Source organism: Haliotis cracherodii, unplaced genomic scaffold, assembly GCF_022045235.1.
Source record: "Haliotis cracherodii isolate W230 unplaced genomic scaffold, xgHalCrac1.p SCAF_6, whole genome shotgun sequence".
In the NCBI taxonomy this organism is placed as follows: Eukaryota; Metazoa; Mollusca; class Gastropoda; order Lepetellida; family Haliotidae; genus Haliotis; species Haliotis cracherodii.
In genome coordinates, this window is record NW_027266319.1 from 1903664 (window position 1) to 1929803 (window position 26140).

A 26140-nucleotide genomic window follows, 5' to 3' on the forward strand; every position below is an offset into this window, starting at 1 on the left:
GGGGATCTAGTCTGGTCTGGAATATCCACAGGGAAAGAAGCAATGAGTACTATAGGGACTTATTCTGGTCCGGAATATCCACATGGAACCTAGCAATGGGTACTAGGGACTTGCTCTGGTCCGGAATATCCACAGGGAAAGAAGCAATGGGTACTATAGGGACTTATTCTGGTCTGGAATATCCACAGTGAAACTAGCAATGGGTACTATATGGACTTATTCTGGTCCGGAATATCCACAGGGTAACTCGCATTGGGTACTAGGGACTTATTCTGGTCCGGAATATCCACAGGGACATTAGCAATCGGTACTGGGGACTTACTCTGGTCCGGAATATCCATAGGGAAACTCGCAATGGGTACTAGAGACTTATTCTGGTCTGGAATATTCACATGGGAAACTAGCAATGGGTACCAGGGACTTATTCTGGTCCTGAATATCCACAGGGAAACTCGCAGTGGGTACTAGGGACTTATTCTGGTCTGGAATATTCACATGGGAAACTAGCAATGGGTACCAGGGACTTATTCTGGTCCTGAATATCCACAGGGAAACTCCCAATGGGTACTAGAGACTTATTCTGGTCCGGGATATCCAAAGGGAAACTAGCAATGGGTACTAGGGACTTATTCTGGTCCGGGATATCTACAGGGAAGCTAGCAATGGGTACTAGGGACTTATTCTGGTCCGGGATATCCACAGGGAAACTCGCAATGGGTACTAGGGACTTATTCTGGTCCGGGATATCCACAGGGAAACTCGCAATGGGTACTAGGGACTTATTCTGGTCCGGGATATCTACAGGGAAACTAGCAATGGGTACTAGGGACTTATTCTGGTCCGAGATATCTACAGGGAAACTAGCAATGGCTACTAGGGACTTATTCTGGTCCAAGATATCTACAGGGAAACTAGCAATGGGTACTAGGGACTTATTCTGGTCCGGGATATCTACAGGGAAACTAGCAATGGGTACTAGGGACTTATTTTGGTCCGGGATATCTACAGGGAAACTAGCAATGGGTACTAGGGACTTATTCTGGTCCGGGATATCCACAGGGAAACTCGCAATGGGTACTAGGGACTTACTTTGGTCCGGGATATCCACAGGGAAACTCGCAATGGGTACTAGGGACTTATTCTGGTCCAAGATATCTACAGGGAAACTAGCAATGGGTACTAGGGACTTATTCTGGTCCGGGATATCTACAGGGAAACTAGCAATGGGTACTAGGGACTTATTTTGGTCCGGGATATCTACAGGGAAACTCGCAATGGGTACTAGGGACTTATTCTGGTCCAAGATATCTACAGGGAAACTAGCAATGGGTACTAGGGACTTATTTTGGTCCGGGATATCTACAGGGAAACTCGCAATGGGTACTAGGGACTTATTCTGGTCCAAGATATCTACAGGGAAACTAGCAATGGGTACTAGGGACTTATTCTGGTCCGGGATATCTACAGGGAAACTAGCAATGGGTACTAGGGACTTATTTTGGTCCGGGATATCTACAGGGAAACTAGCAATGGGTACTAGGGACTTATTCTGGTCCGGGATATCCACAGGGAAACTCGCAATGGGTACTAGGGACTTATTTTGGTCCGGGATATCCACAGGGAAACTCGCAATGGGTACTAGGGACTTATTCTGGTCCGGGATATCCAAAGGGAAACTAGCAATGGGTACTAGAGACTTATTCTGGTCCGGGATATCTACAGGGAAACTAGCAATGGGTACTAGGGACTTATTCTGGTCCGGGATATCTACAGGGAAACTAGCAATGGGTACTAGGGACTTATTCTGGTCCGGGATATCCACAGGGAAACTCGCAATGGGTACTAGGGACTTATTTTGGTCCGGGATATCTACAGGGAAACTAGCAATGGGTACTAGGGACTTATTCTGGTCCGGGATATCCACAGGGAAACTCGCAATGGGTACTAGGGACTTATTCTGGTCCGGGATATCTACAGGGAAACTCGCAATGGGTACTAGGGACTTATTCTGGTCCAAGATATCTACAGGGAAACTCGCAATGGGTACTAGGGACTTATTCTGGTCCGGGATATCCACAGGGAAACTAGCAATGGGTACTAGAGACTTATTCTGGTCCGGGATATCTACAGGGAAACTAGCAATGAGTACTAGAGACTTATTCTAGTCCGGGATATCTACAGGGAAACTCGCAATGGGTACTAGGGACTTATTCTGGTCCGGAATATCCACATGAAAACTCGCCATGGGTACTAGGGACTTATTCTGATCCGGGATATCCACAAGGGAACTAGCAATGGGTACTTGGGAGTTGGGGACGACCTATTCTGGTCCGGACTATCCCTCGGTGTGACAAGCATATGGAAATGAGAGCCCTTGGATTTCTCACTGAGCCTAACATAGGTACTTGGGTTCCCTCCGTCCTGGATATATCCAGGGTTGGTCCCATGAGACCATTGACGGTCACAGTCATGTGAACATTCCACATCCTTGCAATCAGTCTGGAAACAATAGCACTATGCGTGACTCAATCGTGTGTAGATTCCACACCCCTATATCCGGGTTATTAACGAGACAATATCATCCCAACATAACATGGTCATGTGCTGAGGCCACGCCCTTGTTACCAAGTCATGTGACACTTCCCACCCATGTGACACATGCCCCTCACATGACAAGTCTATTTTTAGAACACACGTTACAAGCACAGGAGCACCTAAGATATTTGCCTGATGCTGCGACACGTCAACAATTAGTCCTATAGACTGGCGGCCACGACTTCTAGGTGCAGGGCGGAACACAACTCTTATAGCTTCCGTTGTAAATAGACATTAAGACTACGTGACCATACACATAGTAAGGCAACACAAACTGATAAATAGATCCCCATCAACAGTTGTCCCGTTGAATACTAGTATTCGGACATGATAACCAAGGTCACGACGTCTTTTTCTCTTCTATTCTTTTATAAGCATTGTATATTTAATTATTTGTTAAAAGTGATTGTGACAGATATCTTATCTCTTATTTGTCTGTGTGTGTGCGTGCGCGCAAAAACGTGAGAGCGGATAAGGCGCCGACAAATCAAGCAGATACTCGACCACAATCAGTGCATCCTGAGAGGACAGGGGACACAACTCTGGGTGTCTGTCAGTGTGTGTGTGTGTGTGTGTGTTTGTGTGTGTATCAGTATGTGTCTCTCTGTGTGTGTGTGTGTGTGTGTGTGGGGGGGGGGGGGGGGGGGGGGCGGTCCTATGCCATATGGAGCGAGCGTGCGAGATGAGCGAATATTGTCCTCTTTAAATAGTACTTTAGTTACATCACGGCGTGTTAGTATCATGTGGGAGAAAAGCCCGAAGTGATGCAGGTCTTTTCCAGGAGAAGGGGTATGGTGCTGACAAACCTAGACAACAAACGGGGCGAATGTGGGTATACCACGTTGACATGAAGGGCCGCACATCGTCACTGACCAATCATTGTCAAAGGTCAAATGATGGCAATGATGGAATCATAAGCGATTGTTTCATGAGCATGTTGATCGTGCATATTTCAAGTTTTGAAATAGGAATTTGACAGTCACACCACTTCTTCAACTTGTCACCCTGTACTGTAATACAGGACTGGTGTGGGTCCTTATCGGAGCAGCAAGGAGATTAAGGATACCGTTAAGCGTGGGTGGGGTGTACACCAGTAATCAGTGGAGAGGAGTTTAGCTGTGAAATGAGCAACAATATTGAGTCGAGTGGAGATTCAGTAAAATATTAAAATCATTTGGTTTTGCCAGCTTAACATTATTGAATAAGGGCGAAACTGAGAAGTTCGAATAGGGACACAAGATAAAATCGGGCATAAATTGACAAAAGCCATTAAAGCGTTCTTCCACATGAACGATTCTAAAGAGGGAGGAAAATACCGGAACTACTGAAGGGGAGTGAGTGTGAAAAAAACTCAACTGAAAGCAATGCCTGACCTAACAGGTTGGGGTATAAAAGGCGCAATGATGACGTGGGTCAACCACACATACACACACACACAGGGGCGCACAGATTCCAACGCAGCTCTTCCATTTAATGACTTCACCCGCAGGAGTTAAAACATTCCCATTTAGTCACACATTAAGGTTTCTGTATACCCTCGAAAGTGAGGGTATGGTCAATAAGGGCTAATAATATGGCCCTAAGCATAAAAAACCCAACATCATTAGACCATGAATCAGACTAAATCAGATTAAATCCAACTGTATGAGCGTCTACTTTCTACATTTGCCAGTACCTCGGCAGTACAGGTCGACCCCACGCATTCATGGTTTGTCTGCGCCAAACTTGACGTTAATTGCAAGACGTCGAGATTGGACGGGGTGTGTATATCTCTACGAATACCCGTACACACGCATATGTGAAGTTACGAATAGTGCATATGTTCAAGCTTGAGACGTTATTTGCGCTGTTTTGAAACATTTAGTTACACCATCGCATATCAGCTTTACCTTGGACCAAAGACGTTGACCAGTTGGGGAAAAACTAGTGAGAGATGTTGTGCATAGCATCGTATTCGGAAGGGGTGTTTCTAATAGATGCATTCTGCACAATGTCACCTGGGACCACTTGCTCACACGTGCTCGGGCGATCGGGTAGCCTAGTGGTTAAAGCGGTCGTTCGAAGACCAGGGTTCGATTCCCGACATGGGTACAATATGTGAAGCCCATTTCTGGTGTCCCCCGCCGTGATATTGCTGGAATAGTACTAAAAGCGGTGTAAAACCATACTCACAAACTCACCCGTGCTCACAAGTTGAGATTCAATAATATACCCCGCGGCAATTGAGCAGGCCATATATATTGTGTTGTTCTGTTGATTCTGTGGTGGTGGGACGGGGGACATGGGGGATAAATCATGTCAAGAGGTTTAACGTTATCTAGAATATATTATCACAACCACAAACAAAACCTGAGCATGTGATGATATCAAATTCTTTACACATGCCTAATGTAAATACTAAACGCGGTCACATCCGACACACGAGTATTCCACACGGCCCCGCCAAGTAGCGCTACCAGGCACGGACTAGTACCAACACGGAAATGCACGGTGTATATCTTACATTTCATCAGACAAGGAATGTATGTCGCTCACAGCACGTCAGCTCGCTGCAGCAATTAGAAGCTATCATGAAAGATCACACTATTAAGTACTTTCATCTCCATAAATCATTGTTGCAGGTCAATCTTGCGTAAAAATATGCGTGTACACATTGATGCGTCAAATACGCATGATCCTATCACAGTGTATTGTGAAGGTTACGCGACAGCAAACATTATTACTGCATATTGCCTTTTTTTCAAGATAATATTGAGATATCAAATTGGCGTTTAACGTTTTTCAAGGGTATTCAGTCATAGTGAGGGTACAGTACCAATTTGGGACGAATCTGGGATTCGAACCCACGAACTGAAATTGATGCTGAAACAATGCTGTTGGTCTAATAGTTGTTGCTATATGCGGACGCCACTCCATCTAATGATTCGTGAAACAAATTATAAAACAACATATATTGTATCTAGAGTACTGAGAAAAATGATCGTTTTGAATTCATTTGTGTTAAGGACGCCGGAAGTATGCGTGAGGTACGTGTAAGAGAAAGTTGCAAGGTTGGGGGGTGGTTTCTACCCTTAATGCCCCCAGTACAAATACGATGTTAATGCGGCCACCACTTGACCTTACTTCCGTCCTAAGCAAAATTCGCACGGCTCCGATGATTGCAAAAAATGCAGACACATCTAGAGACCCAACAGCTAAACAAGGCCAAAGGTTCCCTAGTCTGCCTTAACTCGGTCAAGGTGTTGCAGTCAAATTTCCTTGAAGAGAGATATTAGTGGCCACGTGGCGGGGGCGTGTCCCGGTTTGGCCTAAAGAGTGTCTGTTCTGTTATGAGCGTGTATGGAGTGTACCTCAGATACACCCAGGAGAAAAAGTGGAAACGTTCTCATCCATTTGTACATTGCGTAAACAGCCACATACCACCAAGTAATGTTAAAGTTCAGCTATTTTTTGATAATTCAAATACCGTTTTCCGATGATTCAGCAAACACGAATGGCCTCCAACCAGGCGCTTAAATGCTACACACGTATAAATTGATGTTCAGCTATTTCAGCAATGTGCAGGGCTGAACGTACTTTCAGTTAGCGAAGCTCACGACTTTGATGTGAAAACCCCGTCAAGAGTTGTCTCCCATTATTCTTATGAGCCCCTGGAATTGACAAGTCTATACACATTGTTACGTGACCATTCCCAAATTGAAACATTATGCTAACCCAGAAATCTGCACGTAAAAGAATTTAGTGTGAAATGATACACAATCAACAACTATGTTACATACTTAACTAGGTTTACAAAACAATATTTGTTTATAACACAAAATGTATTAACCTAGAAATCCGTACATCAAAGATTTAGTGTGAAACCAACAAACAAACAACCTAAGGTATACAAACAACAATTACACAATTAACTAGGTTAACAAATCAATACAAAATACTGCACAGCAATTACAATAGTAGTATACAACAGGAGTGGTAGTACAACATTCAATGGCAGTATAAAATGTGAGGAAATGACAATGACAAGATTGTTTCACAATGACAACTGTTTAACATTGTTTCTGTTAAGTAAGCCAGTGAGTGAGAGTGAGTGAGTGGGTCAGTGAGTGAGTATGGTTTTACGCTGCTTTCAGCAATATTCCAGGAACATCACGGCAGGGAGACGCCAGAAATGGGCTTCACACATTGTACCAATGTTGGGAATCGAACCACTGTCTTCGAGGACACAAGCTAACGCTTTAACCACTAGGCTACCCGACCGGCCTTGTTTCTGTTAAGATTCAGGAGAAGTTCACTGCATTGTATTTGGACACTGATTAGTTGTAAGTAGTGGTTACGAAGTTATTGCAGAATATTCTGTGATGTTCAAGAGACACTGGACTGGTCTAGCACTGTGTGGAAAGTGCTGAAAAGCTAGTCAGACTATATGATAGAAACGGGCACATGACTTTCTCATCTCACATTTCATTTTACATTACATGAAATACAGCTTTCGCACCACTTTTCACCCTGGTGTTCAGCCTGGCATATCTCGGACGCTTGACCGCTGTTGCAGCGAGGCGATTATTATTCTTGTCATTGTCATTTCCACTGCTCTTACAGTGTACACTGCTATGAATATTGTATTACCACTCTATTGTGTACTGCCATTGTAATTGATGTGTAGTAATCTGTAAACCTAATTGTGGAACACAATTGTTGAGTGTAAACCTTATGTTGGTTTCACACTAAATTCTTTGATGTACAGATTTCTGGGTTAACATATTGTTTCAATTTGGGAATCGACATGTAACAATGTTAAAAAAAAAAGAGTTCATATGTGTCCTTAAAGAATCTTTTCATTCCCAACCAGCTGCCAATATCACAGGAAATGCTTTCTTATTCTAGTAACAACTATTATTTAGTCAATACAAACACTTCCTACACGAGATCTGGGGCAAGGACAGCCCTGTTGTCTGAAAAACTGCAATCTTTTGTGCAGATGTATGTCTGTGAGGTGTGTCAGAGATGTGGTTGTTGGTTTGAATCCCAGATTTCCCTGATCTGTTTCTAGGTTCCTCAGCACCATACCCTTGCTTGTGCGTTCACCAAGTGGTAAACGTCTAAGACCTGCATTCCTTTGGGCTTTCCTCCCACACCATGCTGACAGAATACTGATATAATGTACTAAGGGGTCTCCAACCAAACTCACTCACAAAGACTAATCAGTTGTATTCACACAGGAATGACAAACCAACACAAGTAGCTAATAGCACCAAATATTCCTTTATTCATTGTCTGTACACATGTGTGTGGATGTAAAAATATAATCTATTTATATATGTAAATAACAGATGACTTTCCTCTAGTCCCAGTAACAGAATATGTATATGACATGAAACTGCACACCAATCTACCACATCGGAGGAAGACAGGTCGACGGAACCTGGACTGATGAAGGCGGTGGACACATGGATTTCAACTTGCTTATTCTTCTACAGGTGTTAGCACATGTAGCTTTAGCAACCAGTGATGTATCCAGCCAGAGCCTTCAACAAAACAAGTCCTGTACCCAGGTGATACCTTTATCAAGCAAGTCCTGTACCCAGGTGATACCTTTATCAAGCAAGTCCTGTATCCAGCTGATACCTTTATCAAGCAAGTCCTGTACCCAGGTGATACCTTTATCAAGCAAGTCCTGTACCCAGCTGATACCTTTATCAAGCAAGTCCTGTACCCAGCTGATACCTTTATCAAGCAGGTCTTGTACCCAGGTGATACCTTTATCAAGCAAGTCCTGTACCCAGCTGATACCTTTATCAAGCAAGTCCTGTACCCAGCTGATACCTTTATCAAGCAGGTCTTGTACCCAGCTGATACCTTTATCAAGCAAGTCCTGTACCCAGCTGATACCTTTATCAAGCAAGTCCTGTACCCAGCTGATACCTTTATCAAGCAAGTCCTGTACCCAGCTGATACCTTTATCAAGCAAGTCCTGTACCCAGCTGATACCTTTATCAAGCAAGTCCTGAACCCAGCTGATACCTTTATCAAGCAAGTCCTGTACCCAGCTAGTATGTTGTCCAGCCAGTGATCAAGCTGTACCTTCATAGACCAAGTGATGAACAGCTTCACGTGTCCAACCAAGTTGTTGACCACTTGCTTGACAAGGCTACTATCATCTGTACATGTTCCATGGAAAGAATAAAGAAGTTGAAATCTGTCATGCATGTTACAGCTTCTCAATGCCACTTGGAGCCAGAGCCACCAGCTGCACAGCTGTGTGGATCTCCTCCGTCTCCATCACACAGGTTCCACATAAGACAGTTATAACTGAGTATGAGAAGGCTAGATGGATGCCTCTGAAACATATACTTAAGATGACTGCTCCACAATCAACACTATCAAGTCTTCCATACCCTGAACTACAAAACAATAGTTACATGGGACCATTAGCCAGACCAATTCAAATATGTTTTACAGATTTCTATCCCAGATATCATCGTAAGATAAATGACTAAATGTATTACTACATTGTACCTCTAACCCTGTATCCTGTGTGTATCTCACACTCCATCTTCCCGAGGAAAGGGAGTTAACTGACTTACAAAGTCCAGTTTCCACCCTTGCGGAACTTGGCTGCAATTATGGAGTTATATTTTTGCTGGACTAACTACTTATGCATAGTCCAATCAAAATTGCGTAACGAAATCAACATCCGGTTCATAAACTGCCGTGCAGAAAAAGCTACGATCAAACCCAGAAATTCAGGCCTAGGGTTGAAACTTTTATAGTCAGTTAACTCCCTTGCCTCGGGAAGATGGTCACACTCACTCTTTGGGTTTGGGGGATGTTTCTGCTTGTCTCCAGGCAAGGCTTTAGCAGCAGAAACAAATGGCAGCAAACAGCAATAAGTGACAGCACATTCTGAGATGAAAGGTGACCACACAAGATAATTTGGTTCCTGACTTGTTGTGGTTGTTTGGGTAAATGGTCAACCAGGGAGGAGAGCATCTGTGACAAGTATTTACACTGGTCTAGCCTCACCTTAGTACTAAGATCATTGTACGTATTAGCAGTAACACCAGTAACATGGTGTGTACGTATGAAGTGTACTTGTATTGTGCAACAAGAAGTCTTGCTTACTTGGAAAAACAAGCAAAACATTCCTAATACCAGTTGCAGTAGGCCCCATCACAGCTGTTGGTTGTGTGTCAAGTTTCATGAAGATACAAGCAAACCTAAACTCTGGGAATGAGGAACTTCCTTCATATCCATCCGTCTTTCATTCTTGGAATTTAAATTTTGAAAAAGAAATGTTTTGCTGATAATTTGTTTGTGTATAAATTGTCGTGAAGATATTTCAAATCTTAGTCAGCTCTATTCCAGAGGCAAAGAGGGAGAGATAGAAGCTGTTATTTTATCAAGCATAGCTATGATGTAAGTGGTGGAAAGGAACAACAAGAATATAATCTTTGCGGAAAATAAAACTTACAGTACCACCTATCTAAATGCTTTGGTAAATTTAAATGGACAGTTGATCACTTTAATTATTTTTCCCCCACTAAATTCAACAGGTTTTAAGTCGAGTCAATCCGTTAAGAATGAGTGGATATATGTTGCTTTACACACTAAGCGATATCACTGGAGTACCAGACAATACAAACAGACACAGCATCTTCCTGTTTACCATATTATGCAATCATGATTCATAGAGATCCACACTTACATACCCTTGAACATTTGAAGAATATTGGATAATTCTTTTTAAAACAAAAATACCTTGTTCTTACTCATGACCTATGTATCTTCCCTGTCCAGACCTGGCTACAGAAAGCTCCGGATATGACACAGGGGTACTGTAACCTAGGATTGAGTCATGTCTAATAACTTGGAGATCCATCAGATACAAGCAGGACAAGCTGAATTGGACATCAATTTTTGTTTCACCCAGTTTTTAGCACTGTAAAGCTGGAACGAAACAAGGGCAACTAGAACGGCCTTTACACAAGGTACCGTACTGGGGAATCAAACCTAGGTCTTCAGTGTAACAAGTGTAACACCTTAACCACTCGATTACCCAGCCTCCCGGATACTGATCTTTGAGTTTGTCATATCAAGAGCTAACTGTCTTTGAGGCAAGTTCATATGAAACCTTTACTATTATTGATAAGGAATGGATGGAAGTATAAAGGCTGACACTGAAATGTGGTCATTCTGAATTAGGTTATTGAGTACTTAAAAGTTCAAAGTTAAAATGAACTAAATGGCTCAATGCAAACTCTCTCATAAATAAAACAACTATTTACATTGAAGATATCTGTACACACAAAACAAAGACCCTATGTACAAATATTCAACCCAGACTAATTATGTTGGCATGGAATACACTTGGGAGTATCAAATTTGCTCAGCACTTGGGAGTATCAAACTGCTCGACAGAAAGTTTTGTTATACATTGAAAAAATATACAAAAATGAGAGCAGAGAAAACTTTAGAAGCAACTGTGAAGTGAAACAGAGATTTGCAGACTTGATGAAAAAACATGAAGGACATCTAAGTAAGGATAAGATATATGGATGAACAACTTCTTCATCACAATTAGGAGTGATGTTTTAGTGTAGGTAAGAACACCGTTATCAAGCAAGCGAAGAACTGACACCAAAATGTCGCTCCTAATTGTGAAAAAGAAGTTATCCTTATGTAATACTCAACTTCTAAATGCCTTTCAAAGAAGCTATGAAGGACATCAACAATTGACACATCAAATTAAGAAATTTCTGACATCAAACAATGTCAAGTAAATATGCTTGAGCAAAGTTTGGTTAAAGGTTTGGCAACTCAAAACATCCTAAATGGTGATCAGGTTGATAGGACCCAGTGCATAACATTCAACATGTCCGTGACGACACTACCATTGTTAACATTTGTTTTAATTATATAATGGATAAAATGAGACAAACCATATTTAAAAGAACTAAAGGTAACAGGTATTTACATTGTTTTAACATAGATAATTTACAGACAGGACACAACTTGAAACATGAACATTATCACATGCAGCATTGTACCACAGCGAAGTTACCGCGGCTTCAGTGGCTCGCAGAAGCCACCATAACTTCCAAGGGTCAACGTAAAAATGAACCCATGAACAATGAGATATTTGTGCCCAGCTAAGATCAACAGAAAATGGCTTCTGAGAGTCAGTAGGACTGAGGCAAATGTTAAGCCTCCATCTGTCAAGTGTTATGCTGTTTTGATTGCACTTTCACATTTCAAAATTGTACTTACTGTAACTAAAATTTGCATGCTAGTATCACATGTATGGCAGTGAATTGGACCCTGAGAAAACTTTCTCAACCATAATCAATTAATGAGGTCACCCTTGAACATGGAGGTCAGATGCCTCAACTTTGCCTGTCACACAAAAATAGAATGGTCAGTCACAGTTACCTCCCCTGGTAACAATAATGCGTTTGAACCACAAATTTGACAAATTCATTGATTAAACTTTTGCTCAGGCTGTCATTTTCTAGCTGAAACACTACATTGTAATATGGAGAACACAAGTACAGTTCTATATGGCTGAAACACAAGAGTCAAGTCCCTGGAACACTGTAATCCTGACTATATGTTGAATGGCAGTTTCAAGTATAGCGACCTTGATTCCATTCTCTCTATATTTACATATATGATTGTTCCACGCAATAAACCGATCCATCTAGTCTCAGTAGACATTCTGATGCAATCCACCAACAAACATCTACCTTGCACTGAAGTTCCAGGTCTGACCAAGGAAACACGTTATCAATATCTTGTACTCTACATGTATGGATGCCTTCCTTATAAGAGACTCTAGTTGTACAAACATTTTCAAGCAAAGATTTTTTAAAAGTCTGTGGCTGGCCTATCTTTTTTAGCAAGAAAACATCTTCTACCTTGATATTGAAATTTTCTTTTTGGTCTTCAGAATAACAGTAATGTCTTACATGAAGTGTCTCACATGAAGTGTCTTACACGAGTGTGCCTAACAATGAAAATGTTTCTACCTCACAGTGTTCAAAATAAACAGAGGTCTTTGAGGTTTTCTGCTACAGTATTTAAATCAAGTTACACCATAAACCTTCAGTTATGGTTAGGACAAGGGGCCCGAGACTTTCATGCTTAATTACGAAGTTCATTTTGTATGTTTAAAGGTGTTTAGATTTTTTTTGTCTCTAATTAGTCTCTTGTATCATTGCATAGGAAGTCGAGATACACATCAGTCACACATCGTGTGTACATGTCCAAGTAATGCAAGTGGTACATACCAATTAGGTATAAAGTATCAAATTAAAAACAATATTAAAATGATTTTTAATTTTCTCACATAGAAATGCTGAGGTATTCTGCTACACATGTATGGCAGTGAGCTGCTGACATTTGCACCACAGTAATGGCTTTCTTAATGGATGCCTTCTCACCATCAATGCATTTCTACCAACACTTAACCAAGCAGCACTGTGGGTACCCGGTAGTATTCCCCATCCCTGGTAGCATGGAGACATTGCAAGCACTGACTGGCATCTTTAACACTTTGAGTTCAGTTGATTACACCAGCTCAAACAGTGCATCGTCATCAATGTCAACATCACCATCATTGTCATCATCATCGTCATCATCGCTGGCAATGCTGTACTCCTCTGGCTCCGGTTCTTCTGCTTCTTCATTTTCTTCCTCATCGTCAATAAGATCATCTGAAAGTGACCCAACGGACAGAAAGTCTGTGTGTAACGTGAAGATGGATTTAGAATGAAGTGAGAGGAGTGAATCTTGTTAATGCTGCAATCAGCACTATTCCAGCTTTATCTCAGCAACCTGTACATAATCAAACCTGCCCCAGGCAAGCCAGTGACTGAAAACATGAACAATGAGTGAGTATGGTTTTACTCCACTTTTGGCAATATTCCAGCAGTATCATGGTGGGGGTCGCCAGAAATGGGCTTCACGCATTGTACCCATGTCGGGAATTGAACCCGGGTCTTCAGCAAACGCTTGAATCACTAGGCTACCCCACCACCCTTGAGGGCACAATGAGTCTGACCACCTGATCCAGTCAGTCCCCTCTTTCTTTTGGCAAGCAAAGGATGGCTGGGACCTATTCAATGCTGGTATCTGAACATCACTTGCAGATAGTAGTGGGACGATACACACTTGGACCGTTGGATCGCGATTTTCTACTTTTTGATACAAGTATCGATCACAGCAGCACACTTAGTAAAAGATATCGATACTTGCATTAAATGTTTGCTTTAATTACTGCTCCACGAAACACTAATTACTAGTGAAAATTAGTAGTGAAAACGTAAATATTTTCATCCACTGTGCCAGACTTGACACTACCAACTGTAACTTGTCAGTGTGTCATGTATTTGGACATCAACATCAACATTGTAAAACTCTTAAAACACTATACAAAGCTTTTCGTTAAACGCACACATGCTGGTATAGAAGGATACTTGTTTGTTTATTTGTTCCCTGTGTAACATCGCACTCAGCAATATTCCAGCTATATGGCTGTGGCCTGTCAATAAATAAGTCTGGACCAGACAAGCAATAATCCACACTGTTGGGGGAATGATGACACGCTATCAACCAAGTCCCGAGCCTGCCCACTTGATCCATTAAGTCGCCTCACATGGCAATCACAGGTTGCTGGGGACAGTTCTAACAAGGACTCCACTCACAGCCAGTAGGCCAAATGAAGATCAGTAATATCACAAAGCTGCAGGAAATACTGTCAGCTCACATACTAGATGTAGAGAGCACTTCTATTCTAGGAATTGGACGATTGTGTGGATCATCTCCCCAGGAACCTCCACCATCTGACAAGGACCATCTGCCAAGGTGATACACTGTCAGTTCAGTCAAGTACATACATTACCATGAACTTACCAAGATCTAGATCTGATCCAAGATCACCTAGGTCAATATTAAGATCTTCATCATCATCGTCATCGTCATCATCATCGTCGTCACCTCCATCCTCCTCTTCTTCCTCCTCCTCTTCTTCCTCCTGCTGATGATAGATAGGAGTATAACACATAGCTCAGGCTTTTCAACATAGCCTCCTTGGAATACTTCTAACTTAAGTTTTATAACAAAATCAATCGGGTTGTCATACATTTAAATGACATATCATCAACAAATTTTATAACTACAGACACAAAAGTAATGAGATTATATCCTCTGAAATGTCTAATGACTTGTAATTTCCATGCTATTTCAAGACATAAATGCCTCTGTAAATGTTGTTTCTTTGTTTATTGTTTAATGATGTACTCAGCAATATTCCAGCTATATGACGGCAGTCTGTAAATAACAGAGTCTAGACCAGACAATCTAGTGATTGACATGATCAACACAATTGGGATCGATGACATGCATCAAGCCAGTCAGCAAGCCTGATCACCCGATCCTGTTAATCGCCTCTGACGACAATGTCTTGGGATGCAGGATCACAGAGGGAGTTTCATCCAATACCTGATCATCCTCTTCATCTCTCAGCTTGCCCATCTCGTACAGCCGACACACACTCTCCTCACCTCCGACCTCCGAAAACTGCTGATTCTGCACAAACAATATCATCACACTGAAACCTGAGCATCTCAGCGAGACTGTGCTCAACTGGTCATAAAGAGAAGTGTCATCTTCAAAAACAGTTGCCTGGACACTTAACACAAAATTAGCGGGTTAAAATATTACGTCCAGTCAGAATATATTGACACACCTAACAATGAATAGGGAATCTGAATTACCCAAATTCAATCCTGGTTTTGTTCATGTCCTACTAAAGCTTAATCCTGCAGTCAGTGTAAACTAAGCGAGGGAGTTTACAACTTTACATATCAACTACAATGTTGCAGCCATATGCCTGGGTTATATAGCATAGAATGAATGCTGTCTGTCCTGGTGTGTGACTTCTAAATCCTTCCCCCACAACTTCGAAAGAACAAATCATGTGACTGTTACTTTAAGTCCAACTTGATGAGAGAATTTCTGTCTAATCTGTCTGTCTGTATACAAGAGTAGGTACTGAGCTATCAAAACAATAGCATGGAATTGGGATTTGGAACTTAATTTGATGTCAGGTACACACCACTATGAACAGAGTCAAAATCAAACTTGTTGCCATGGAAACAGGAAAAAAAAATAAATTTTTTTTTTTTGTGTGTCTAAATAGCAAAAAGCACGAGTTAAGCCCTTGATTAATACATGTACCAAGTTTGGATGAAAAATGTTGAATACGTTTTTAGTTCTGCTCTGGAAACGACACCTACCTCCGTTTCCGCGAAGTCTAACTTGTTTTCATTGGGAAAAGGGAAAAAAATAAATTTTGAAAAATTCCTGAAAAGCGAAAGGCAACACTTCAGCCCTTGGTCAATACATGTGCCAGGTTTGGATGAAAAGTCTTTCACAGTCTTCAAGTTGTGCTCCAGAAATGACACCTACCGCCTGCCCCTTATGAGACCAAGTACAAATGGTATTCATGTTGAAAAATATTGAACTCTGGAAATGAAATGCTTATGGGCAGATGGATAGACGGACGAGGGGTCGACTATATTCCCCCCCCGCATTATATGCCGGGGGATAATAAATGTACAATTTATAAACTTAATTTGTGTCTATCCATAAACACTCCACTGTTCTGTTTCCCCTGCTCACAACAAGCAATAATGTTTCAGATTTCAGAACTTCACAACCTCACATTAACTTAAAGAACTACCAGTATACCTTCCACAATCAATACATTACTTTAGAACAATTGATTTTGTGAAAATTGACAAGACAGTGAAACCTTGTCATGTTGAAATTCATTAACGTCGTATTGTCTAATACAACACAATGAGGATCCCAGTAGAATCACTATCAGCACTATCATCTAAAATCAGCACTCAAACCACGGACAAGTCGATATATATTAAAGATGGTCCCAGGTAATGAGGTTACCCTCACTATTGCACTGCCTACCTCCACAACAGCTAGGTAGCAGTCTGATTTGTCTGTGCACAGGTCGAAGATGCTCTTTGTTTTCAAGTCCATGGTACCTGCCAACAAGTAATGTAAATCCACATAAACACATGTGGTTGCAGAAGGAAAGTAGAGGAATCAAACCTAGGCTATCTGAGAAGCAAGTGAAATCTCCCACCACTGGACTACCCTCGAGTAGCTGAAGAAGCAAGTGAAATCTCCCACCACTGGACTACCCTAGAGTAGCTGAAGAAGCAAGTGAAATCTCCCACCACTGGACTACCCTAGAGTAGCTGAAGAAGCAAGTGAAATCTCCCACCACTGGACTACCCTAGAGTAGCTGAAGAAGCAAGTGAAATCTCCCACCACTGGACTACCCTAGAGTAGCTGAAGAAGCAAGTGAAATCTCCCACCACTGGACTACCCTAGAGTAGCTGAAGAAGCAAGTGAAATCTCCCACCACTGGACTACCCTAGAGTAGCTGAAGAAGCAAGTGAAATCTCCCACCACTGGACTACCCTAGAGTAGCTGAAGAAGCAAGTGAAATCTCCCACCACTGGACTACCCTAGAGTAGCTGAAGAAGCAAGTGAAATCTCCCACCACTGGACTACCCTAGAGTAGCTGAAGAAGCAAGTGAAATCTCCCACCACTGGACTACCCTAGAGTAGCTGAAGAAGCAAGTGAAATCTCCCACCACTGGACTACCCTAGTGTAGCTGAAGAAGCAAGGAAAGAACAAATAAAAAAAATGTCACTGTTGGTTTTCAGACAATGACTTTTGAAATATTTCTTTGAGTACATGCAGGATTTAACTCATTGTAAAACTAAATCTCTGAAAGTGCAAAAATGTTATGACAATAATAATCAAATTGCAAGTAATTTCATGGCATTTGGTTGGCAAACGAAACAATTTTATATTTTATGTTCGCATTCACCGAAAAAGAATTAGGCCACACCTACTACTAGTGGTCTACGGTTTCCTGATTGGCTTATAATAGGGTGGGCATTAGGTTGTGTTGCATTATTGTGGGGAACGATGTCAAAGATTTCATATTGTTGTCTACAGTTTTTTTGTCATTGATTAGATGAGCAGTCAGTGCAGTTTTTATTGTTGACTTATTTATTCATATAAATGCAAAAACCCCCGATTGAAGTCATTTCTTAATTAACTTTCAATAGGGATAAAAATATTCTAATTTGGAATTTTAACTGACATTTCCTGTAGACCTGGGTCCACATTTTGGCCACTGAGAGCCCCAAGATAAATAAGATTTTAGGTGTGACATACATTGATATCTACGTTGCAGCATGTCCTTTTAAAATCTCTTTGGAAATTCTAACAATGAACATATTTCTACCATCATGTTACACAAGAAAACATCAACTAACCGATACTGCTGTAGTCTGTGGCGTCAAACGTGCGCAGTGTCGATCCGTACGGAGTCCTGTAGCGGTCTTCGGGATTATCTGGGTCCTCATCTACTCTTGTTGCTGAAAATTAAATAAACAAAGTTATATTATTCAAAGAAGTTCCTTCAAGGTTCCAGGTCTATATAACTGTCCACAATAACTTTACAAATGGGACAGTCTGCAGAGAAGCATGAAATCAATATTGTCATAAAATAGCTAAAGTACACAAAACATTGGGATTACATCCATTCACAGCCCAGGGCCCTGTTCCACAAAGTGATATTAGAGATACAACTGTCTCAAGTAATTGTTACAATATGGGAGTTACAATCATCTCAGCGCAAAGATGACTTTGTGGAAAGGGGCCCAGATGTCCTGGTTTAAATATATATACAACAGTGGTGATGAAAGACTCTTACTCTTATGAGTGAGTGAGTGAGTGAGTGTGGTTTTATGCCGCTTTTAGCAATATTCCAGCAATATCACGGCAGGGGACACCAGAAATGGGCTTCACACATTGTACAACATCAAGAATCGAACCCGGGTCTTTGGTGTGACGAGTGAACACTTTAACCACTAGGGTACCAAACCGCTCTCTTACTCTCATGAATTCACACAAGGTGCAAGTTGATTCTGAACAATCTTACCGTATATGACGTCTCCGGAGTGGTTGAACTTGATCTGGCACTGGTCAAGAGCTGGTACTGTGTTCAACAGGTGGAAGGTCCGGATGTCCCACTGGGGGAACGTTAAGGAGGAAACACTACTATGTACAGGTGAACCCTGTTAATCTGGACAGTACTCACATCATCGGGTCTGACACATGTCCAGATTAATGAATCAGGAGAACACAGTAACGTCCCATTAGGGTAGTTCCAGAGCCCCGGATAATCTGCATAGTTGTGTAAAATACGCAATCTAAATCTCCATTACCAGACTAAGGTTTAGCTGCTTGTGTACAAACAGACATGAACAGTGTAAACACAACAACCATACAACAACACTGGGCCATTACCCAATGTATCTTTGTCAACTTTAACAAAAATGTCTTTGCAGATCTTGTATCTACTGTTCTAATGCAGGCATCACACATCCATGAATATTTTAGACTCTCTTGAATTACTATAGGCACAAAAAATCAAAACCAAAATGAACATTGTATTGTTCCATAACTCCATAACAAAACAAACTTAAACAATTCCTGAAATGATGGACGATGCTTTGTTTGCTTCTTGCAATGTTTACAAAATAAATCTACTTACATAATTAACTTGATGACTACTTTGATTTTGTAGGCTCTCATTTTGTGGCACAAGAAATGAAAACCAACATGACCATTATAAAGTAACCATGACAGGTAGTCAAAGACATGGATCCCACCTCGCTAACAGTGGTCCATACTTTCAGGGTTATTTCACTGGAGTGTTCAAATAGAGTTCATGAAAGTGTGTTTTGAAGCAAAAGGTAATCTACAACAGAATCACTTGATAAGATATGAACACTTTAACTTTAAGCATAAGTGGACGTCAACTGCCCAATAGCTCAAGTGATGTCGCTTAATTTTATACAAGCGAAATCTCCAGTGGCAGTCAGTATTGGATGATAACTCTAAGTTTCAATAAGTCTACAGAGACAGGATACAACTTCCGAGTTGATGATGATCTCCAGGCCCATGGGGTGGAAGACGCCGCTGATGTAGGAGTTGAACTTGTCAAACTTGTGAATGGCTCGACTTGTTCGGACATCCCACAGCACCCCATCATTGAGGACAAGGTCGTCTGTGGGGCTGAAGGTCGCTGCGTTGGCCTTGTAGTTGTTGGCTTTATCTGCGTCAAACAACGTGACAACATTCTGCCCTGTGAGGGTGTCGTAGATCTGAAACAACCCAGATCTTGTCAGACCAACAAATGCTACTGGGATGGTACCAAATCCGAAATTGGCATTAAACCCTTCATCATTCTCTCACATACAGCTTAATGTTTCTTAACATCGCACTCAGCAATATTACACTACATCAGACAAACCAGTGACTGAAAGCATGAGCATTGATCCAGGTCATCAGGACACACTAACACATGATCAGCAAGTCACAGAGTCCGACCACCCAATTCATGATAGTCAATACTGACTACAAGTATTAGTTACTTGCCAGAATGCCCATTTGGGTCAATTTCTCAAACAACCAATTCATTTATACTGAACATTTCAAAGCATCCTTGCATACTCAATCTACCAATCAGCGACAGATTATCTCCCTTGATACACATGATAGTGTATGTCATATAACATACATAGCAACATCTAGAGGTGTAACATTATACAAGTTGCATGAAGACAAAAGAATCTATGGTTACCCACTTAATATCAATCTCCCTTATGACACAAAGACAATCATACGGAGGCACAGCTGACATCAAACAGTTACTCTATCTATAAATGTTGATGCAGTTTTTCAGTGGTCTTCGATTCCTTTTTGTTTTGTTTTGTTTTGTTTCTGCTTTGCTGTTTAACACCACACTCAGCAATATTCCAGCTATATGACAGCAGTCTGTAAATAATCAAGGATGAACCAGACAATCCAGTATTTGAAATAATGAGCATCGATCGATATCGATTGGGATCCGATGACATGCATGAACCAAGTCAGCGAGCCTGACCACCTGATCCAGTTAGTCTGCTCTTACGACAAACATGGGTTGCTGAAGGCCTATTCTACCCCAGATCTTAGAGTATGAATGAGAGGGAATGTCTTTCGTCCAACAACTGCACACAAGAGCACACATCACATACAAGCACATACAAGCACATACAAGCACATACAAGAGCATACATACATGTGCTGTTTCATCCTTTGTGCCTATAATTCTGTCTTGTAAAACGTTACTGAACTCTGCATAGTGATCGTCAAATGTGAATCTGCAAGATAGAAACAATGGAACTCAGGACTGTAATGAATCTGTGCATCCACTAATTGTGGCCAGCTGCCATCATGACCATGACATGATAGCCAAGAACCAAGACACCGTTGTACATGGTTGGCAACTGTCATTACTGCTTTATGAACTTGTGTAAATGAAATGTCCAAATTGACAGGGTAATTGGTGGGATGGCAATTGGTGACATGGAGATTTTAGGGATGGTAATCGGCGATATGGTAATTGATGGGATGGTAATTGGTGACATGGTAATTGGTGGGATGGTAATCCACAATATGGTGATTGTTGGGATGGTAATCGGCTATATGGTGATTGGCGGGATGGTAATTGGTGACATGGTAACTGGTGGGATGTTAATCGGTGACATGGTAATTGGTGGGATGGTAATTGGTGATATGGTGATTGGTGACATGGTAACTGGTGGGATGGTAATCGGTGATATGGTAATTGGGGGGATGGTAATTGGTGATATGGTAATTGGGGGGATGGTAATTGGTGATATGGTAATTGGTGGGATGGTAATTGGTGATATGGTAATTGGTGGGATGGTAATTGGTGATATGGTAATTGGGGGGATGGTAATCGGTGATATGGTAATTGGTGGGATGGTAATTGGTGATATGGTGATTGGTGGGATGGTAATTGGTGGGATGGTAATTGGTGACATGGTAATTGGTGGGATGGTAATTGGTGATATGGTGGGATGGTAATTGGTGACATGGTAATCGTTGATATGGTGATTGGTGGGATGGTGATTGGTGGGATGGTAATTGGTGACATGGTAATTGGTGGGATGGTAATTGGTGATATGGTGATTGGTGGGATGCTAATCGGTGATATGGTAACTGGTGGGATGATAATTGGTGATATGGTAATTGGTCAGATGGTAATCGGTGATATGGTGATTAGTGGGATGGTAATTGGTGACATGGTAATTGGTGGGATGGCAATTGGTGACATAGGGATTTTAGGGATGGTAATCGGTGATATGGTGATTGGTGGGATGGTAATCGGTGATATGGTGATTTGTAGGATGTTAATTGGTGACATGGTAATTGGTGGGATGGTAATCGGTGACATGGTAATTGGTGGGATGGTAATCGGTGATATGGTAACTGGTGGGATGGTAATTGATGACATGGTAATTTGTGGGATGGTAATCAGTGATATGGTAACTGGTGGGATGGTAATCGTTGACATGGTGATTGGTGGGATGGTAATCGGTGATATGGTAACTGGTGGGATGGTAATTGACGTCATAGTAATTGGGGGGATGGTAATCGGTGACATGGTAACGGGTGGGACGGTAATTGGTGACATAGCAACTGGTGGGAAGCACTACGCCTCTGTTATATATCTATTGTTTCTGGCATGTGCAGTAAACCTGACATGACAATCTACTCTAGTATGTCCAGATAATAGTCCGACAATATTAATGTAATCAAAGGACACACATTTTGACTTTACTTTCCAGGCTTGCATTAACATGATTAGTTTCATGCTTTACCGTTCCTAATTTACATGCTTGTGAAGTAGAAAGGAAAACACTCCGGTGACCTGGCCATATTTACAAAGAACATAAACAATCGGAACTAGAAGCATTCCTTTCACATCCAATTTCTCAAAGTTTCTTAAGTCTTAAAATACCACCATCTACAGTCCAAAGACATTTCTTCCAGACCTTCACTTTAATCAGGACAATTTACTTCTGATTTGAACCTTGCCAGGTTGGCCTCAGTGTGTGTAGGCAAAGGTAGGGTAGGCCCTGTATGTCTACCTCCTTCCCACTTCCAGGACTCACTTGTTCTCCAATGATTCGCCGAAGCCCCACAGAGATGAGTCTTGCATCGTTCCCCACGTTGAGGTCAACAGGAGCTTACCATCCTGAAATCAAACAATTTCAAAACTGTGTGCAGAAAATACAGGAATACTTTGGAAACAATGAGTTTGGTGTTTTGACAGCCTGTAAGAAGGATGGACCAGATACATCAGTGATCAATAGTGTAAGACAACAGTGCTATGATACGCTTTCCTCATGTATCGAAACACATCGTTATACTTTAGTCACATGATACAAATCATGATACTAACTTGTATACATCCCAGGGAGCTGAGAATGAAAATCAAGAGCACACTGATCTAGTGACTGGGGCAATAATGTTGTGGCGCTATGAGCATACTGACCGATAGGGGATATGTCGATATAGATAGATACTCATTACAATTATTATTAATCAAATGTATTTACATTATTTTATTTGTGACATTCTTCTTGTTCCATACGGCCTGGGTGACAAGCGGAACAAGAAAATGTTCTCCACCTACCATGTCCTCCACCTTTTAATTGCTATCAATGACTGTTTCACAATACTAGACTAAGTATCAAGGCGCAGATGACAACACATGTTGTAGTTCAACACATCATCACATTGTCATCAGGGTAAATTCACAGCTATTTGCAAGTGAAATCTTCAGTAAGCAGTTCCCATTTTGTTGGGCTTCTTGAATATTGGACAAAGACATGAACAGGCACACTCCAAAGATCTGGAGGCTTGATATATCAAAGACTGACTGACCAGGTCCAGACAAGAGACTGAAATGCAAGGACACTGTGTGTGTACTTACCCTGGAAGGCTCAAGGTGGATGATGGGGGACGTGTGGCAGGTGAGTGTATCCACTTGCTGCAACACACAACATCAGGTGCTCATTCTCGGATCATATCAAACACTATAGTCAAGCACAATAAGTGTATTTCCGGACACCAGATTTTTTATCTACAGTCAAGAGTGAAAGTTGCTCAGCAGTGCATGTGCAGTAAAGCTGTCATGACAATCTACTCCAGTATGTCCAGATAATAGTCCGACAATATTAATGTGGTCAAAGGACACTCACACTTATACATTACTTTCCTGCTTGCATTAACATGATTAGTTCCATGCTTTACCGTTCCTAATTTACATGCTTGTGAAGTAGAAAGTAGTCAGCAACATTCCAGCTAGTTCACAGTGTCTTGTAAATAAATGTGTGGTTCAGGCAAACCCATGACAAACAAACATGGCTCGTACAAAGTCAATGAGCCTGACCACCTGACCACCTGATCCCTTTAAGTCAACGCCTGTCTCAAACCAAGTTTGCTGGAGACATATTCTATACCAGAATCACACCAGGAAAGATGAAGACGACAAACACTTTCCTCAAAAAAAGTCAGAAGTTAAGTCAAATCTGTATGGCTAATATAAACATAGATTCTGACTCACCTCGCCTGTTAACTTGCTTGACAGTTTCACATCTCCAGAGAATGTCCCCAGCAACAAGTACTTTTCATCCGACTGGAAACAGACACACAGACATCATGGACATCAAACACCAGCAGTCATAAAATACCATGCTCTCTTAGTGCGCACTTGAGTATAACGCATACATCACCATTCTTGGGGATAAGGTTTTTTTGAAAATTGTTACTTCTTATATTGTACGCAGTATAAAACGGGGGAAGGAACCAGAGATAACCAACTTGGTCAATGAAAAAGTGGGCGGGGCCACCATCATGATGTACAATTTTAATTGCATTCCTTGTCATGCTAGGCATTGTAGTATATGCATGGATAAAGACCACCATGTGTAACTGTCTTGTAAAAATAAGCCGGAAATAGCAATCGGCTGTACACATATTTTCTACAATATCTACCTGTGATTCAGAAAAAAAGTACCCAATGACACTCAGAATAATAAACTAATTGCATATGATCTAGCATATGAAATCTTTCATGGACTAACAAATTCTGCCATGCAGCTGAAGTCGAGATCTCTCACTACTCACACTAAAGGCACAACAAGCAAAGCCATCTTCATCCCCGTCTCGATATGTCCTCACCGGCCGGAACCTGCACACAGAGTTTACAATGAATACATCTGTTTAAAACAGTCAGTGAACATCAATAAACTGGAAATATCAGTTACATAACTGAAGAGATGATTCCCATAATGACAGGTGGACACACACCCACCTGCTGTAGATGTACTTCCTGTTGCACCGGGCTCCATCCATGCCACCGAATCGGGGACAAATCTGAAAAGCAAGCATGACACCATCTGAAATCAAGCATGACACAATCTGAAATCAAGCATGACACAATCTGAAATCAAGCATGACACAATCTGAAATCATCTCACCATTTTTTTTAACATTGGAAACCGCATGAAAACATGAGTTGGATGTTCTAACATGAACTTCGAAAATGGGTTTTTCAGATTAAAAACGATGTTTTATTGGTCTGTTTTCAGTCGTACAAATGGGTATCTCTCATATCCTGACGTCTAGTCGCACGTTTAAGAGGAAGCCAGAAGCTGGAATGTAAACATTAAACTTGTTTCCGTCCGCTTGCGCACGCACCTCCCTATGACATGTCACAAATCTCGAAGAATAAGCCATCAAGCAGGACTGGACTGGATTACTTCCCTGTGGGGATGGCTGGGTGGGAACGTACGACTGAAAACAGACCAATAAAACATCGTTTTTAATCTGAAAAACCCATGTTTTAGTCTGTTTTCAGTCGTACAAATGGGTAGAATTCGACGGAACACTGGAAGGAGGGTCGGGAAAGTAATCAGGTAGTGACCACTTTCACGTCGAATGTACCAAGTTCCTCACCACTGTAGTGACAATAGAACATTCGACCAGATGCACGGACGAGACAAGTTGTTTATCACGAACGCACAGCATGGTTAATGCTCTTCGACACACAACTAATTAACGATGCGACAGGTCAACTGCACGCGTCAGTTGAACTGCGATCGAAGTGTGGTCGACGAATAGTTTAGTTACAGAGCAACTCGCAGTATATACAAGGTAACTAAAACAGCATGTGTAATGCTCCTCGACTAAAAACTTATTATCGAAGCGACAGGACAACTGCACGCGTCAGTTGAATTGCGATCGAAGTGTGGTCGGCGTATAATTTAGTTACAGAACAAAACAACTCGCCGTAGTCAAGGTAACTAAAATAGCATGGTTAATGCTCTTCGACACACAACTAATTATCGATGCGACAGGACAACTGCACACGTCAGTTGAACCCGGATCGAACTGAGGTCGGCGCATAATGTAGTTACAGAGCAACTCGCAGTATACAAGGTAACTAAAAAATACGAGCAGTACTATAAAGTATGGGAAGACGATGCATACACCGAATAACCATAATAAAAAGCA

General features: G+C 41.5%; 1 protein-coding gene across 1 annotated transcript in view; it reads right to left on the reverse strand.

Annotated features, from left to right (window-relative positions):
• Positions 1–12304: 12304 nt before the first annotated feature.
• Positions 12305–26140, reverse strand: part of LOC139446824 (DDB1- and CUL4-associated factor 1-like) — a 57641-nt gene continuing 43805 nt past the window's right edge. Inside the window, exons 25-37 of the mRNA XM_071228163.1 lie at positions 24939–25000; positions 24752–24815; positions 24189–24260; positions 23556–23612; positions 22732–22814; positions 20829–20910; positions 19636–19869; positions 18642–18732; positions 17974–18075; positions 16585–16661; positions 15097–15183; positions 14509–14632; positions 12305–13310 (exon numbers count right to left, since the gene is read on the reverse strand). Of these exons, the coding sequence (XP_071084264.1) occupies positions 13165–13310; positions 14509–14632; positions 15097–15183; positions 16585–16661; positions 17974–18075; positions 18642–18732; positions 19636–19869; positions 20829–20910; positions 22732–22814; positions 23556–23612; positions 24189–24260; positions 24752–24815; positions 24939–25000 (1281 nt within the window). The 3' untranslated portion in view covers positions 12305–13164. The remainder of the gene's footprint in view (positions 13311–14508; positions 14633–15096; positions 15184–16584; positions 16662–17973; positions 18076–18641; positions 18733–19635; positions 19870–20828; positions 20911–22731; positions 22815–23555; positions 23613–24188; positions 24261–24751; positions 24816–24938; positions 25001–26140) is intronic.